Source organism: Rutidosis leptorrhynchoides, chromosome 5, assembly GCF_046630445.1.
Source record: "Rutidosis leptorrhynchoides isolate AG116_Rl617_1_P2 chromosome 5, CSIRO_AGI_Rlap_v1, whole genome shotgun sequence".
In the NCBI taxonomy this organism is placed as follows: Eukaryota; Viridiplantae; Streptophyta; class Magnoliopsida; order Asterales; family Asteraceae; genus Rutidosis; species Rutidosis leptorrhynchoides.
The window spans coordinates 169965540-169984714 of record NC_092337.1 but is presented as its reverse complement, the minus strand read 5'-3'; the positions used below and the strand labels follow the sequence as shown (position 1 = coordinate 169984714).

General features: G+C 31.7%; 2 protein-coding genes and 1 long non-coding RNA gene across 3 annotated transcripts; 1 reads left to right on the top strand and 2 right to left on the bottom strand.

Moving 5' to 3' along the window:
- Positions 1-648: 648 nt before the first annotated feature.
- On the bottom strand, positions 649-1343 carry LOC139850687 (uncharacterized). The gene has a single exon (XM_071840244.1). The coding sequence runs from the start codon at positions 1187-1189 to the stop codon at positions 665-667; it is 525 nt and encodes a 174-aa protein (XP_071696345.1). The 5' UTR covers positions 1190-1343; the 3' UTR covers positions 649-664.
- A 5251-nt stretch (positions 1344-6594) lies between these two features.
- LOC139847611 (uncharacterized) lies at positions 6595-8052 on the top strand. The gene is made up of 3 exons (XR_011759590.1): positions 6595-7531; positions 7630-7681; positions 7760-8052. It is a non-coding gene; the product is annotated as an uncharacterized lncRNA (long non-coding RNA).
- A 6856-nt stretch (positions 8053-14908) lies between these two features.
- LOC139847157 (uncharacterized) lies at positions 14909-18901 on the bottom strand. The gene is made up of 2 exons (XM_071836776.1): positions 17568-18901; positions 14909-16272 (listed from the first exon to the last, which is right to left on the bottom strand). The coding sequence occupies exons 1-2, from the start codon at positions 18699-18701 to the stop codon at positions 15952-15954; spliced, it is 1455 nt and encodes a 484-aa protein (XP_071692877.1). The 5' UTR covers positions 18702-18901; the 3' UTR covers positions 14909-15951.
- Between the last annotated feature and the right edge of the window lie 274 nt (positions 18902-19175).

Sequence of the window (19175 nt, the reverse complement as noted above, 5' to 3'; positions counted from 1 at the left end):
GAGGTTGATGGGTGACGTGTCAAATTAGAACGGAAAGTTTGGAAAAAAAAATGATATAAATAATATTATCAAATTCATTGAGCATGTGATCTGACTCTTGATGCTAACAATCACGCCTAAAATATTGTGCCCGTCACCGCTCTAAGAGCGTGACAAGAGGCGGGGCGCTATGCCTTCAGAAGAAAATCTTAAGAAAAAAACAACATTCAAAGGATCAAACACTCTCACATAACACAGTCACCATATGAAAATAGAGATCACATTATATACACGACAAAAACCCACAGATGGTTCATGTGATTGTATCGAATTACACTCATCGTCTCTGTATTTTTTCCCGTCAAAGATGATCCATGTGGTTTGCAGTTGAATAATCGGCGGTCCCTGTGGTTTGCAGCACAGGGACCACCGATAATTCAAATGCAAACCATAAAGACCATCTTTTAATGGAAAAAAGCACAAGGATCACTAGTGTAATTCGATATAAACATTCATAATATTTTGTCTTATATACACACTCAAAATGGTTAGCAGATATCCTGGTTAAACAATTAAAGGCCTCTATATATCATGCTTCAAGCAATGCAATGATGACGAAAATAAAAACAATTAGATGATGATTAACATTAAATCCTATACATAATGTCGTGAAAATTACATGGGCTTAAACACAAACAATAGAATAAGAATAACATAAAAACTGATCAATATCAATTAAAGAATCAATCACGGAATCCGGGACCAAACCATAAGCAAAACTCTTCTGGAAAAACTGCAACCCAAACACAACCAAAATAGCCACCACCGACAAATATGACAATCCTTCCACAACACCCAACAAACCAAAGGGTCCGTTAGGTAGACCCGACCCGGTTGTAGACTTGGTATACAAAGACCAACCCACAATTCCCATAACTACCAAGTAACTAACTCCTTCCAATGCACCGATGGACCCACCCGGGCCAGAGGGTAGGCCGTAGCCGGTTGTTTTGAGAGTGTAAAGAGACCACGCAATTACCGGATTGGAGATTAATCCACCGGCTATAGCCAGCTTCTCATTATTAGAAACTTGTTGTTTTTCACCTGATTGTTTTGCCATTGATTGAACATGGAGCCGGTGTTTATGTAAGTAACGGGATTGAACGATGTCGTAAGGTGAGAATGAATAAGTGGGTGATCGGAGGAACATTTTTTGCGAGTTTGATTAGTAGAGAATAGAGTTATGACGCATTGTGAAGGATATGAAATGAACGACTCAACAATGGTTACGTGTAATCAAATGGACCTTTTTTTTCTAATATAAAATGTCTCCCATGTATAATTGAATAATAGATTAAGAAAAACTCATGGTTATGCATAGTTTTGTAGCTTAAATCGATGTCTATATGCCAAATTAGCTTGAGCAAAAACTTTAGTTGTAGATGTAGCATATGTAGCTAGTTAGAGTATTCATCGGTTCGGTATTCGATTATTCAATCTATTTTTTTTTTTTTGAAATTTTCTTGGGCAAAACTGAAAGAGAAAACCGAATTCAAAATTGGAACCGAATCGAAATCAAAAACCGAATTCAAATTCGGTTTGGTATCGGTTAAAATCGAAAAGCATGATAAAAAAACAGAACAATGGTAGTTTGATTGTAGCGTCACAGATGTCTTAATTATTTAAAACCTACAACAACAACAACAACAACAACAACAACAACAACAACAACAACAAGCCCAATCCCACATGTGTGAGGTATGGGGGAGGTGATGTGACAACCCGAAAATTTCCAACCAAATTTAAACTTTATCTTTATATTATTCCGACACGATAAGCAAAGTTTGTTAAGTTAAATCTCAAGAATTTTAAATTGTGTTCATACATTCATTATAACCTCGACCAAATTCTGACGATTTACGAACCGTTATATATAAATAAATATGTATATATAGGTATATATATTATAACTTGAGAATATTAATAAAGTATTAAACGTATAATACTTTACATGAACGTATTTGTTTCAATATGTTTATCGATGGAATTAGAAGATAATATCAAATGATTGATTTATCAGATACATTGTGATATAATTACGGGTCTATGTTATGAGGTCCACTATGATTTAAGAAATCTATTCTTTTTGACAACATTCGGAAAATGGTAAAGTGATTTATAAGTAAGAACGTGAAGTGTAACTAACTTAGATGTTGGATATCGACAAGTTAAGTAACTCGACATTTTTTATTAAGATGATTTCATACGTTTATTTAACCTTTGAACTTTATTCCATGCTTCACCAACAGACTGTAATTTAAAAACTTGAAACCTATTATGAATATATATGATTCTACTTTTCTAAAACGTTTTATGATATAACGATTTCCATTATTTTAACCTTTAAACAAAATGATTCTTAAAAATATATTTGGTTTTGGAAAACAAAATTATTATATTTATTTGATTTAGTTTCAAACGTACAAAAACGTTTTCAGTTTAAAAAGAACTTTATTATTAAAACGTATATAACTTTTATAAATATCTAGAACCACTTTTGACAACTCATTACTTAACCAGTATGATAAAGATAATGATATTTATATTTTATTTTATTAAATATATATAACGATTTAAATTAATATTATATATATTTATACGCGTATTATACGTACATAGTTTTATACTTTTACTATACTTAAACTTTACCTTTACTTTATATTTACTTTACTTTAACTTTAATAATTCACTTTAATAATTCATACTTTAATAATTCACTTTAATAATTCATACTTTAATAATTCATTTTAATAATTCATACTTTAATAATTCACTTTAATAATTCATACTTTAATAATTCACTTTAATAATTCAAAAATCTATTATAAATAGAATTCAATAGGTTTCATTATTTCATAGAAACTTGAAAATATTTTTCTCTAAACTCTCTCAATCGATTTACATATATATATTTACTCCGTATTATTTCAAGATATTATTAGTATACATAAAATATTACGTCGGAGTGCTGTCCGAGTGATTTCGAAATTGTTTTTCGAGTGGGATTGGATTAAGGAAATTATGGGTTATAGCTATGGAGGTGATTGGGTATGGTTCATGGGTATGCTCGTGAGGTCAATATAGTGTTTATCATCTCCGTTGCGTCTACGTACCTTTCCTGCAATATTGAATCTCAATATTGATACGTGAGTACTCATAATTTAACTTTTACATACTAATAGTGTATCCCTGACTAGTGCTCGAGTATATAGGATTATGCATGTTTGTACTTTTGATATTGCCTTTAGTTAGGTTATGTTGAATCCTGAATTAGTTATATATGTGACTGAGATAAGGTATAAGATATGCATGTCGTTGGAAAGCTAGCGAAAAATTAAGAACTTTTCATTTAGATATCGAATGATTTCGATGAACGGATTTGAAGTTATAGTCCATCGAATTTTTGTATTATTATTAAAAATGATTATTATTATCGTCGTTATTATCGTCGTTCTAGTTTTATCATATTATTATTATTATTATTATTATTATTATTATTATTATTATTATTATTATCTTTATCAATAAAAGGATTTATCATTAAAAATTGTTATTTTTATTATTATTACTATCGTTATTATCATTAAAGTTATAATTAGTATTATTATTATTATTATTATCATTATTATTATTATCATTATTAATATATATATCATTATTTAAAAATGGTTATTGTTATTATTATTATTATTATATTATCATTATCGTTAATAATGTCATAGTAATTATCATTATTAGTATTATTGTAATTAAAACTAATATTAGTAACACCTAATTATTTTGATTACTATTATTATCATTATTATGAACACGATATAAAAGACGATTAAAAGCTATTAAACGAAACGATTAGGAAATAATGAGTAAGAGTATCATGATGAAATTAAAATATTATAAGATATTGATTTAGGTAAAATTATCGTTCTTATTATTTTTATCATTACTATTATTATTAAAAGTATCGTTAGTATCAAAACTATCATTTTAACAAAAATTATCATTTTAACAAAAATTATCATTTTAATAGAAATGTCATTGTTACTATAAAATATCATTTTTATTATCATTTTAAATAGAATTATTATTTTAAAGATAATATTAAAAATTATCGTAAATATTAAAGTTATCATAATTAGAATTATCGTTTTAACATAATATCATCTTAGTAATTATAAATATTGATATTTTTATAATAATAATTATTATTACAAAATAATACAACTTTTACTTACTAACATTATAGATATTATTTTATCAAATAAATATGTAATACAAACATATTTTACTACGTGTAATAAATTACTTTAATAATACCTATCATATTATCTTTATGATATTAAATGAACCCTATAAATTTTATTACTTAATATATATAAAAGTATATTTTATTATATAAATTTTAATATAAAATTTTATTTATTAATAAATGAATTATATTATTTACTCTAATAAATCTTTTAAAAATATAAAACGACGATATTTAAAATATATTATAATCATGTATAAATTTTGGAAATCATTTTGAGTCAAATTGACTTTTGTTGACTTTTGCATATTAGTCTCGAGCATTAGGATTGTGGTACACTATGACCTGACCTAATTGTTAGACAAATATTGACCAACATATAATTATATATAATTAATTTAGGTTCTTGAATCCGAGGCCAACCTTGCACTAGTTCAATGATGTTATATGTATTTTCACTACGAAATACAGTATGGTGAGTTTCATTTGCCTTTTTACCCTTTATATTTTTGGGCTGAGAATACATGCCCAATTTTTATAAATGTTTTACGAAATAGACACAAGTAATCGAAACTACATTATATGGTTGAATTATCGAAATCGAATATGCCCCTTTTTATTAAGTCTGGTAATCTAAGAATTAGGGAACAGACACCCTAATTGACGCGAACTCTAAAGATAGATCTATTGGGCCCAACAAGCCCCATCCAAAGTACCGGATGCTTTAGTACTTCGAAATTTATATCATGTCCGAAGGAGGATCCCGGAATGATGGGGATATTCTTATATGCATATTGTGAATGTCGGTTACCAGGTGTTCAATCCATATGAATGATTTTTGTCTCTATGCATGGGACTTATATTTATGAGAACTGGAAATGAAATTCTTGTGGTCTATTAAAATGATGAAAATGAATGATTATGATAAACTAATGAACTCACCAACCTTTTAGTTGACACTTTAAAGCATGTTTATTCTCAGGTATTAAAGAAATCTTCCGCTGTGCATTTGCTCATTTTAAAGATATTAATTGGAGTCTTTCATGACATATTTCGAAGAACGTTGCATTCAAGTCATTGAGTTCATTAAAGATTATTATTATTAAGTCAATTTATAGTTGGATAGTGGATATTATGAAATGGTATGCATGCCTGTCAATTTTCGATGTAAAGAAAGTTTGTCTTTTAAAAACAAATGCAATGTTTGTAAAATGTATCATATAGAGGTCAAATACCTCGCGATGTAATCAACTATTGTGAATCGTTTATAATGTATATGAACGGGTACTTTCAGGTGAGACGTAGACAATCCTTCCTCTATCCTAGAATAAAGAGAAATCATTTCTCCACCCCGAGTGAAACACTCACAAGAGTAGAGAAAGTCCTCCCTCTCGATGATTTATTAATATTAACAGCTTAATTGTGACGTTTACGACTTCCGTTATTTGGAGGAAGAACATAACGTTTTTAGTAAAATAATTATAATGTGGGCTACCAAATTATCATATGACTGATTTAAATGATTGTCTCATTCTATAATCCCGTCCCTTGGATGAACAAAATTGCTTTAATCTCAACCCTTGATAAATAAAATAAAAAATAAAAAAAAAAGAAAAAGAAAAACAACAAACGTGACTCTATACATGAATACGTCACTCAAATAAGGAAATTACCCTACTGTCCCTTATGGTATGGGAAGTGATATTTCCAAACTTTAAATTGATAGATCCACACATTTGTTGTTTTTTTTCAATAATACCCTTCAAAAAATTGTATCAATAAATTTGTGTAATGATCCTAGTTGTATCTGTCAACTCAATTTCCGGACGGTATACTCCGTACTTCGTAATCATTATTCAATACCAGATGAATTTTCTTTTTCAAAAACCATTCCGGATACCAAATCGTCAAATATTGTAATCAAACATGTTTGAATCACTTGATGAATGCATGAATACCGAAACAATTGTTATCGGTTTACAAATTTGATTTCGAGTAGGATGAGAGAAATCTGACAACCTAATTTGAAACCCTTGCTCTAATTTCGATAATCAAATCGATCAAAGTTGTATGTATAATACTATTATTGTTCAGAAGATGGCATACATAGCCTTTAATTAGAGAAATCAAGGTAATTATTTTTATAAATTAGGGTTTTTGTTGGGTTTTTTTGAATTTATTGTTCATATCTGTTGTTTGATTCATTGCTTATAATAATTGCATTCATCTTTAAATAATGTTTTTCCTTTCTGTTGGTACTTTTTGTTTTGGATTCGATTTTTTGGATGAAATTGGAATGAAGATATTGTTTGGTTACTGTTATGTTCGAAGAGTTTTATCTTACTAATAATTACAACGATGTATTATTATGTGTTTAAAATATACAACAGCTGGTAAAAGAACATCCCTACCCTACTTCCTTCCATGTTATCCAGCAACATTCATTGTCTCTTCTTAATACTGGTTAAATTTTGCATATACTTTTTGGCTTATAATAATTGATTTTGCTAATAAGAGAGTTTTATTAGAGGTCCGTTCATGATAATTCTTAACAAGATTCAGGAGGAAAGTGAGGTCGAAGAAAGAAGGCAAGGTAATAGAAAAAAGGTGAATTTTTAAATTTTGATTACACTAATTTTGCTTACATAACTTTAAACATGACTGCAATTAATCTTAAAGTGAAACATAACGTTTAGATTAAAGAGAATCAATATTTACTGAATTGCTATTTGTTTCTTAGAATTTTCTCCTTTTAGTAGTTCGTTATGATTATAATAATTATTTTGTTTGCCTTCTATAACTAGATACCTTAATCCTTGTGATCAAGGTGAATAATTGGATTTGTAGCTACTGTATAAAACTAAACTCCACAACAAAATGCATGATGAATGAAAGGTCTATTAGTTTTTTTAGCTAAGATGTTAATTACGTAAAATTGTTTCTTAATTTTGGAATTTGATTTTAGCTTTTGGTGGGGATTAAGTTTCTCCCGAGAAGGCCGTTTCTTGGGCGTCTAAGGGTGTGTTTTGTCAAACCACCTTACTTTCGGATGACAATAAAATCAATCCTTACTCATGCTCTTGATGTTGCTGAAGTTCCTGGGATTGTTGGACGGCTGGTTAGTACTTAGTTTACTTCATTAATTGTTATTGCACATACACTCTAATATATTTGTAATTGAATAAAAGTGTAGTAGTTTATTAGGATAAGCTTCTGCAAATTGCTTTCGAGGAGACACTGGTTGAGGTAACATTTTTTTGCGTAAAAAATATTCAGTTATAGGATGTGTACTGGATTACATAGTTGGTACTGATTGGATGATCTATTTTATAATATATTGTCAGGGATTCATTTTTTATTTCTTTGTTGAAGAAATGCAAGTCTCAAATTACAAAGGTAAAACTATGATTTTTATATTTTCTGTAACTAAAATTACATTTTCTGTATTTATTGTTCATGCTTACATGGAATCAGATTTTGAAATGGTTGAGTTTGCTGCAAGGACAATTTTGGACTGCAAAACCTTGGCCTTTTAACGACGATGCAGATGAGTTTTCGGAGTATATTTGGTTTTAAACTAATATATCATTGTGTAATTTTGCAGATAGTATATGTTGGGTTGGATTTTTAAACTTCTAGGTTGATATATTTAAGTTCGTTACCGTCTATTATGTAGCTTTGAACATGTTGAATTATCAGGTTGGTCCTGATGTTAACGTTTGTGTTAAGGTCTTGGTTATATGGGTTCAAAACTATTTCAATAATCCAACCCAAGTTTCCTGCATTGAGATGATATTGATAGCTGAGGAGGTTTGTCTAACTATTCTACAACCCCCCGTTATTTTATCTTTTTAGTTTTTCGATTAATTACTTCTTACAATATATCTATTAACTATGTGTAGATAAATAAGAAACTTGAGTGACTTGACAAGTTTGTAATAGGGTATTAAATAACCAAAACTATGGGTTGCCATAAATAATAAAGGTCTCGTGAGGGTTGGTGTATATACATAACCATAACTAAGGGCCACTAAGAACTGTACATCTAAATGAGAAGAAAATCGGGAGCAGTTTGAATGATAAGATATCCAAGTTCAGGTAATAGGTATGTTTAATTATCTTTTTTGTTTTGTGTTTTATGTCTATATGGATCAGATATTTTTGCAAATCGTTTATGTATGCGGTATGCCATACGGTAAAACACATTCGATCATAAAAATCGCTAACATCATGTTTGAATTTGATAAATAGAGAGTCCTATTAGTTTGGCCAATACAAAATATTATACATGGTTTGGGTGGACTTTTTGGAATGCGATGTGGTTCTTCTAACAGAAACATTGTTAGTCATCTTTCGAAATGATTCAATAGATTGCCTTTATTTTATGTATTCATCGTGTGGATATAATGAGATTTATATGTTAAGAGATTATAGTTGTGTGGTATGGTAATATCGAGGAAGAACCTCAGAGTGGCAGTGAGGTCAATCCCTCCTTTTGTATATGTTAGTCTTTTTAAAAGGGGGTATTTTTTCGACAAAATTTCATTCCTCGTCCCTGAAGTTTACATCAACTTTGACTCCTCGTCCTTTTTTTTTGTGTGCATCCCTCGTCCCTAATGTATCACAATTATACATCTCTCGTCCTCCCGTCTAGTTTCTGTCAATTTCAGCCGTTTGTTCAGTCATATGCAAAGCATGTGAGGGTACTTTAGTCTTTTTATTTTATTTATTATTAAACTTATCTTTTTACCACATCCTCGTAAATCATCCCCAAATTAAAAACCCTAGTTTTATACTCCTATAAAATCAAGAAATCAAAATTATAAATAATAATGAAAAAATCTACAGACACTTTTGCTCTACACACACTTTTGCTCTTTCTTATTCTCATCCTTATTCTCTTCCAAATCTACACACTTTTGCTCTTTCTTTCCAACCATCAAGGGCTTACAAAATCGATTATGATGACGAGTTGATGATGATGAAGGTGACTTACAAAATCGACGAGTTGATGATGATGAAGGTGACTTACAAAATCGATTAGGTGTTCAAGGTTTGGTTTTGATTTTTTATTACAGTTAGGTAATTAAATACGACGCAGATCCGTTGTAATAATCGTTAAATTAATTTGTTTTACACAAATTATAGATTAGATCCGTTGTAGTAATCGATTAGATCGTAGAAAAATCACCTTTCGTTTGGAATTAAAATTGTATTTTTACTGGAAAATTACTAGTGCTGTACATGATAAAAGCCTAGATTGTGTAAATTTTTGGTAGATTAAGATGATTAGAGGACGAATTAAGCTGAAGACAGCGCAGAAAAATATAAATTGATGGAAATTGAAATAAAATGAAATAATTTCTCACCTTTTAGAGATTGAACGAACGTGAAGGGAAAAATTAGAGAGAAAAAATGAGATTGTGTGTGTTAGTGATTTAATAAAGGGGGTTGGTTAATTGATTTGGTTTCTTGATTAGAAATTAGGGTTTATATTTTGTTAGGAATGAATTTGGAGAAGTCAAGTAGATAAGGAAGGGGTAAAGGGAATAAAGAGGAAGAAAGACTAAAATACCCTCATATGTTTTGCACATGCTTGACTTAACGGCTGAAATTGATAGGAAGTCGACGGAAGGACGAGGGATGTATAATTGTGATACATCAAGGACAAGGGATGCACAAAAAAAGGAAAAAGGACGAGGAGTCAAAGTTGATGTAAACATCAGGGACGATGAATGAAATTTTGTCTATTTTTTCATTGTATGTTTATATAATTTATAAAATTGAATGTTACATTAAAATGGTCATTATGTTGCAACTTCCTTAATGTTGAAACAAATTTACAAATTAGTTGTTAACATATGATCTCATGTGCTTCCTACTTTCTTAATCTTGTTGCTGCTCTTGCTTATTGCAGCTTCATTATGTCACTGTTGTTGTCTTGTCTTGGTTGAGAAATTGAGAACAGCTGCAGGTGTAATAAATATGAAAGTGAAGGAAACGATAGTCATTTTTGCTGTCCAGTTTTGTTAGGGGATTACTTTTATCTTGAATTTACCAAACGCAGTAGATACGAATATAAAGGTTACCACCAACCAAAGCAAAAGCATTTTGCTAGACCAAAAGTCATTGATGTTAAAAATGCTAATTAAAGTGAGGAAAGCATTTTGCTACAGACCTTCCTTTGTTTAATGTCTTATATAAATATATAAATATAAATATAAATATAATATAATAGTGACAATATGGATGGGATTATTATTGAGTTTTAAATAGTGTTGTTGTACTTTAAGTATTTTGAGAGGTAGAATTGGGCCTGATATGAAGCATAGGTGTGCAAAGATAAAAAGTCACGTAAACAGCCTCATCTCTTCAACAAGGATTTGAAGTAGAATTGATTAGTGGAACTTAGAGTTTTATGTTTGTAAGATTACTATTACTAATTCTTGTTGACATTTTGTCATCGTCATATTTGAGATACAGTTATGTATATTGTTGTATCTTATTATCAAACTAAAATTTTAAGATGTACATCAATGAAGGCTATAAACAACACCACTAAACAGATAGTTTCAATACAATCGCTATCAATTTAGGCCCTTTGAAGATTAGATATTGTCTATCCACATCCTCTGATTTGAAGTGTGCATTGGTTCTCCAACAACGTTCATGACCAATTGATAATTTAAATAAAGGACGATCCTCTCAGACATTTTGCTCTACATGGAGTGCATTTAGCTGTTTCAAAATTAGTGGGTGCTAAATCAATAAGGGTGGGTCAACGCATGGGATTATATAGCTTTACACGAAAATATTATAACTGTATTAATATAGCTATACTATTTTTAACAATCTTATATTTCAACAAGGAAAATACGTGGGTCTTACATCACTTGACAAGTTTAATGATATACTACTAATAACATGAGAATTAGCTAACAAGATTATTAGCGCAAACATTGGTTTCAATCAACAAATATTTTAATAGACTTGTAGCATTTACACATATTTGGAAAGCTCGTCCTACAACATATTCAATTAAAATTTTCTCGCAAAAGTTGTTAATTGAATGTAATTCATATTCATAATAAAAACATTTTGCAACTATCATGTATAACATAAATTTTATTTTTATAGTCCCGCGAATTCGCGAGTTATAAACTAGTTAACATATAAATGTAAAAAATAATCATAGAAAATTTTGAATTCGATTTATCTGAATTCAAAATTTTCAAAACCGAATTAAGAATTAAGAATTCAGTTTGCGTCTGTAACGACCCTGGATTTTCCAACGTTTATTTATTAATAATTATTATTATTAATACTTGTGATTAAACGAATGTATGTTATTACATTTACTTGTTGCCATGATTAACCGTACTTGACTTTAATTGCCCGAAACGTCTTTGTGACACGCGTACATTACACGAATAATATTTTCAGATATTATTTACATTCATGATTAAGTTTTATTAATCATTTTAATTAACTATGGTTATTAGTTACTTACTTGGGCTCTTATTGGATTAAATTGTTATTTACATGAAACTTGGGCTTTAATTAATGTTAGTGGACTTAAAGAGCCCACCCTACTTCTTTAGTGGACTTATTAGCCCATTTAACATGTAAGTATTACATTTAATCTTAACTAGATTGATTATGTACATAAGGAATATAGTTACATAATACTTGCACATAATCCCCATGCATGCACCCTTATTATCCATCTTTTATGACACATACATGCATAAGACTTGTGGATATTTCTCTCCTCCCTCCCCTCATGTTGGCCGTAGGTTTTGAGGTATACAAGGGAGGTTTTGCTTTCAAATTTTCAGTACTTACTCTCACATTTCACTCATTCCAAACACACACTTACTTGTTATTTCCATTTTTCTCTCATCTTTCTCTACATTTTGTAAGTAACAAAGCTTGAGTTCTTCCTTTTCTTCTCTCTTAAAACCGTAGCCATGAACCCCTTAATCATCATCATCATCATCATTTGTTTATTGTTTTGATACTTGTCTTTGTTAATTACTTACTAGTTGTTGTTATTCTTTACTAGTTACAAGAATCAAACTCTTTAGTTTGATTCTTCATTTTATCTTGTAATTTCAAGAACACACAAGAACTAAACTTACTAGTTTATGTTCTACATATGTTGTTTCAAAAGATTGTAAGTTCATGGTTGTAAATCATACTTGAAGTTCATGAAGTAAACTTTAAAGTTTACTTTCTAAAGATCAAGACTTAGGCTTGAATCTTTAAAGTATGCAACCCATGAACTAATTTACTTGTTTACTTAGTTTATTTCTTCATATTATGCACTTTAATTTCATGTTTGTTGGTTGTTATTGGTCAAGTGTTACTAATTAACCTTGATCTCATTTATCTTGAACAAAAGTTAACTTTAAAAGTTCAAGAACATGTAAGTAAGCTTTCTTTAATTATAACTTGGTACACTTATGTTAGATCTAGACTTTTGGGTCTAGGATCTTCAAGATCTAACTAGGAACTATGTTCTACAACTTAAGATCTTGATTTTATAAGTTTATTTTCAAGTTGTAACTTAATATTAGTTTTAAAGTTCATGTATGTGTTGGATCTAAGACTTTGATGTAACTTTGGTTCATCAAACTTCATACAACTCTTAAGTGAGTTGTGCTACATGTCTTAGACCTACACTTGTGTCATAATAGTCAAAACTTGGTTAATATTACTTTTATATTTCATGTATGTGTTAAATCTAAGACTTTGATGTAACTTTGGTTCATCAAAACACTTGCAACACTTAATTGAGTTGTGCTACTTATCTTAGACTTACACTTGGGTTATGATGGTCAAAACTTGGTAAAGATGATGTAAACACATCAACGAGTTGTACACTTGAAGCTATATGCATCAAGGATGAGAACCGTGATAAGCATCGAGTACCAAGAAACCCCGGAACCTACTGTTTTACTGTTTATGGATCTGATCAGTACGACCTGGTCTACTGTAATTATGATTTTCAGATAGCTCTGTTCGAGTAGATAACTTTTCATATAGGACTCGTCTTAATCCGAGTTACGGTTTAGGATTTATGGCCCTCCGATCGTCACTATGTCCTTTTAACGTTGTGCTGAAAATTCTGACCTACTCGCACTTAGACCGTCGCCACGGTCAAACGAAGACGAGTTTGCTTCTGGGATTTTTACCACAACTAAAGGACTCATATAAGGAGTCATGGCCACTGGCCTCACCTTATTTCAGTAGGTATAGAGGCCGTGGTGACTGACCGAAGTCAGCTTTTGTTTTAAACTCTTTTCATGAACGAAACTTACTTTACACCTTTCGTTTGATGATGAATGATGATGACCTTTAAGACCTAATTTACATACTTTTAAACCTTTTGGGACGATTTACTGACTTAGTACTATTTGACTTAGGTTGAGGACTTCCCGGACCTACACACTTGCTTATTTCCCGAGTCATACTTTACCGCTACTTGATCATTGTGAGTTATAGCATTCCCTTTTTACTTTAACTTATTTTGGGAACTGAGAATACATGCGGATTTTATGTTTTACATACTAGGCACGAGTACTTAAACTTTATATATGTGTGGGTTATATAACGGCAGAAACATTCCCTTTAGCTCGGTAACGTTTAGTCATTGGTTTTTGAATCGGTGAACGCGAATCTTAGATATGGATCCATAGGGTTTGACATCCCCACTCGGGCTAGTAGCGCTAGCATTTAACGAGTGTTTAATACTTCGTAATACATACGCACTTGCCAAGTGTACTTTCAGGGGGTATAAACGTTAAGTTAGTTAACAAGTGCCCACGGTTAACATATACTTTATCATACTGTTTTGAAACGCTCTTTGTAGCACTGAAATCTCGTGGCCTACCTTACATACTGTTATACTTAAACTATAGCTCATCAACCTTTGTGTTGACGTTTTTAAGCATGTTTTTCTCAGGTGCTTAAGGTTGCTTTCGCTGTGTACTAGTCTTGCCGTAGACACCCTCTGCTCTAGTGTTATCACCGCATGAACTGTTTATCTTGCATTCAAACTTTAATACATTTGAAACTATGTTTTGTAACGACCTAAGGGTCATATACATTTATTCATGCTTGCTATTCATAGAACCATACTATTGGTGTAAAACAATTGACGTCGGTTATGACGTCATCTTTTTATCGTGAATGCAACTTCTTTTATTACAGCATGTAGTACTTAACCTTGTAATGATCCTGTTGTTGATGATTCGTACACGATGGTTTTGTACGGGGCATCTCAGCGTCGATCTAAAAACCGTTTTTTAAATCCGGTTTGATTTTCTCTAGGTTGATTAATTAATTCTTCTAATAGCACCATTAGATGGTGTCTTTAACGCGCATAAATGGATAGCACAAAATAAGTATCATTGACTTTTTATGCATATTAACGTCGTTAACTTGTTATTGCTATCAGATTTAGCTAGTTCATTTTCAACGTATAGCTTATAATATATTAATTTCCTCAAATAAGGAATTTAAAAGATATATATAAAATATTTGCAAGGTTATCTAATCAGTTGTATAATAATAATTAAGTAATAAAAAAAAATTATGATTATTTAAGAATTAAAAAAATAAGGAAAATCAGGGCATGAAATTAATTAATTCCAGTTACAAAAGGTACTGAACAATTATTTTTCTTTACACGGGGAATAAAATAAATCCTTAAATATCATGTGTGCACCAGCACCTCCAGTCCACCTTCACATGGCCACATAAATGATTTTCAATAAAAATTCAAAAGCCGAGCAAATGCCAAGCCAAGCAAAGCCAGGCCAAAAGTTTGGCTAGCATCCTTATTGGGCTTCTTAACTGATTTTCACGTGAATCGAGCCCAATTGCCACATACATACCCAACATCTGTCCAACCTCACTTGCCAATCTTACACCGACAACTACTCGATCGTTCCTTTGTTCCTTTACAATTGCTGCAACTTGACTAGTTATCCACTTCGATACGACGTCGAATCAGATTTACACCCGCCCCATTTTGTCCGAATTGGGTTTTCATGTTTCAATTCAAGTACACCCACCGTGGAGCTTCCCTTCTCTTTTGCATCTTATTTTCGATTAATTAATTATTTTATTATTATTATTCACTCCAACATCTTTATACGATTCACATTCATATTCATATAAATATATAAATTTTGAGCTTTTCATCTTTCCCTCCGTTTTCTCTCATGTTGTTGAGGTTCAACCGTAATTTAAAAAACTTGTTTTTCCCTCTTTAAACATCAACTGCCATTTAAATCTTAAAATGTTTAACGGATACTAGCAAGCCATTCATCATCGTTCATCCCACTTGGTACTTGTATACTAGTATTAAACTTAACCAACGATTTTAACAACTTTTCAAATGCTTCTCATCATCCAAACCAGCTTACATCCTTTTCTTTTCCCTCCAAATTATCAACATCTTCTCATTAAAAACACAAAAGGATAGTAAAACTCAAAAATAAGTTTACAGTTTTATCAAGATAAACCCCCCCATTACCGCTTCTCTCTGGAAAACACAAATTCCAAATTCATAAGCATGAAACACCATCACCAGCAGCCAGCAGTAGAAGCAGAACAACATCAAACACCATACACACATTCCAACTTTTTCCACATAATTAGTTGTGCTTTGATGATTTGGGATGATGATGAACAAGACCATCATCTTCTCCACCATCATCATCATCATCTCCATCATCATCATCGTCATCATCATCATCATCATCATCACGTTTTCTTTTATTTGAAGAAGATGGAAGGTGCACTTCATCATCATTCTCTTCATCCTCATCACCATCTTCATTGTATTCATCTTCTTCTTCTTCTTCCTCATCCTCTTCCACTTCAGGATCATCCTCTTCATCCCCAAGTACTATACCAGCTTCTGCAACCTGTGCAACTGGTTGTACCAGGTACCCTGTACCAGCATCCTCTTCATCCTGCCACCATTAAAACACAATGATTAAACACTAAATCACATCAACTGAACACAAAACACTTCAATTTCATGAACACTCTGATTTGCAGAATCAGCAGACCATTGAAATCCCATTATTGAAGCCCAACAGCAGAAATTGCTAAAATTATATAGATGTACAAAAAAAATCGAAAAAAATTCCTATGAACCAACAATAATGGAGAGTAAATCTAACAATTTCACAGTGGATTCAAACACTAAAGACTGAATCTTGCGGGGAAAAAACACATTTTAACAGGCACTTACATGCATCATGCAGAGTTCATTACCATGATTCAAACCTAAGACCATGAACATACATTATCTAAAAACAAAAAAGCCTTTATTTTCCAACAATATCAGTTACAAAGAACATGCATTCATCAATTCAGGTTTCAAAGGAAGTATAAGAAAGTCTCTTAAGATTAAAAATGCATAAAAATTATTCCAAAAATGTAAACTATACATGAATATTGAATTCAACCAGTCATATCAATTCATAATACAGTAATCAAATAAAAATACGTCAAGATCAAATTTCAATTTCAATTAGTAACAAACCAAGAGCATATTTACATCAATCAAATGAACCATGACATTCTGTGTAACAGATCATTCAGTTAAGAGTCCTTTTTAAGCAATAACCCAAAAACAAAGAGAAATATGATATTATTATATGGTTCAATAATTGGTCAAATACAATAATACTAGTATAAATGTTCTTTACATACTCTCTATATCATAAGTACATAAATGTGTTGTAATCGGCTAGTATCACTTTAGTAGGACAATAACCAAAACAACAAAAATTCAGAAAGTTGACGTATTTTTTATATTTTTCTTTTGAAGGAACAGCTATACCTTTGACCCAAAAAAAACTACAGCAAATGCTCCAAAATCAAAACTACCACAAAATCTACTACTGAAAATATGATAATCAAGACGAAAAGATATATTAGAAGCCAACTACCACCATTTAAAAATTCACTTACAAATTCACTCAATTTGACACCAAACTATTTACAGTATCAAAAATGGAATGAAAACACACAATAGCACAAAGCATAGCTTGGCACACAAATAAACAAATCACATAGCATATGGAAAAACAATCATGCAAGCAAAATGATGTTCCTATGCAAAATATAACAAAAGATAACTGAATATTAATAGCAATTCCATATCAGATTTGCAGCACAAACCTATAAGATCAAATAGCTAATAAACTAGACCTGGTTAAATAAAACAATAACTAAAATTTAAGAAAAGAGATACTACCTCATCCTCAGCCTCTTCATCATCTTCAAAATCACCTTCATCATCAACACCAATTTCCTCCTCACCAGTCTCTCCATCATCATCCTCGTCAACATCATCATCCTCTCCCTGCTCATGTCCATCAATTTCACCTTCTGTACTAGTCACCCAACCACTACTCCCTGGCTCACCTAAATCACCATCATCATTATCAACTTCCTTATCCTCTTCATCATCTTCATCTTCATCCTCAACCCCATCTTCTTCATCATCACTATCTTCAATCTCATGAACTTCAATCACATCCTCCTCCTCATCCTCTCCACCTTCATCTTCATCAATCTCCTCCGAATCATCATCACCATCACCATCCTCCTCATCATCATCCTCTCCATGAAAACCATTCGCCTCAACAGTTGATCCATTCCTATTCCCGTTCCCACTCGATCCTCTCACAATCTCCGATTCCTCCTCATCCGCATCGCTCTCGTCGTCTTCATCTACATCAACCACACCATCCTGCTCAACAGCATGTCCATTCGTTAACCGATTCGGCCCGTTTTCCTCACCATCAATCTCTCCACTACCAGGATCATCCTCTTCCTCCCCTTCATCATCATCCTCCTCCTCATCATTATCATCGTTTTCATCATCTTCATCCTCCGATTCAGGCCGTTCGTTCTCATCAACATCCATTTTATCTAAATACTTCAGCGATTTGATCAATCCAAACACTCTAGACCTATAATCCTTAACCCTAGTAACAGGACACTCATACAAATCAAGCGAAACAAGCCTTAACTCAGCCAACGGTCTTAAATCATCAATCTCCTGGATCCTATTATTCGATAAATCTAAATCTCTCAACGATTCCAAACCAGCCTCAACCAAATATTCCAATCCACCAGCGATCCGATTATCAGATAAAATCAATTTCTGTAGATTTTGTAACCGCGGAAACTGTTCAAGCGATGATACACCGATGTTTGCAATTGATAGGTGTTGTAAGTGCGTAAACTTCTGAAATAAAGACGGATGTGGTAAACGGCCGGGAACGCACTTAACGGCGCCGTCTAGCGTTAACGTCCGGACTGACGTCACGTCCGTTTGGCCGTCTAACGCCGTTTCCACTGCTCTCTCCCAGATCTCGTCCATTTGTGGATTAAAAAATTAGGTTTCACACTTAAATAATATCGAAACCCTAGCAGAATTGATATCAGATAATTTTTAACCTAATAACTAATAGAGGATAAGTATTAACCTAAATTCTGAAAAATTTTGATGATAAACCGCTTAAACCCTAAGATTAAAGGTGTTTTTATGCCCTAAATTTTTTTGAAGGTGGTTTATTTTTTGTGATGATATGATAATGGAGCCCCGGGTGTATCACAGAATGGTATTGCTTGGGTTAAACAAACCTAACCCTAGAGTTAAGACATTTTGTCTGGTTCTGGATTAGGATGAAATCCTGAACGTTAGATGTATAAGGCACGGATGGGTGACGTGGAAGATATCTACGGTTGTGATTTGTAGTTGGTGTGTTTGTTGGTTTTCTAGAAAAAATAGATATATCGTTCTCAATGAAAATAGAGATATCGTGACCGATAAGAATATGCCTATGTGTTTCCA

Coding starts and splice junctions, on each gene's coding strand:
- LOC139847157 (XM_071836776.1), bottom strand. CDS start 18,701: ATGGACGAGATCTGGGAGAGAGCAGTGGAAACGGCGTTAGACGGCCAA. Junction 16,273..17,567: donor ATGAAGAGGCTGAGGATGAG/GTAGTATCTCTT, acceptor TAATGGTGGCAG/GATGAAGAGGATGCTGGTAC.
- LOC139850687 (XM_071840244.1), bottom strand. CDS start 1,189: ATGTTCCTCCGATCACCCACTTATTCATTCTCACCTTACGACATCGTT.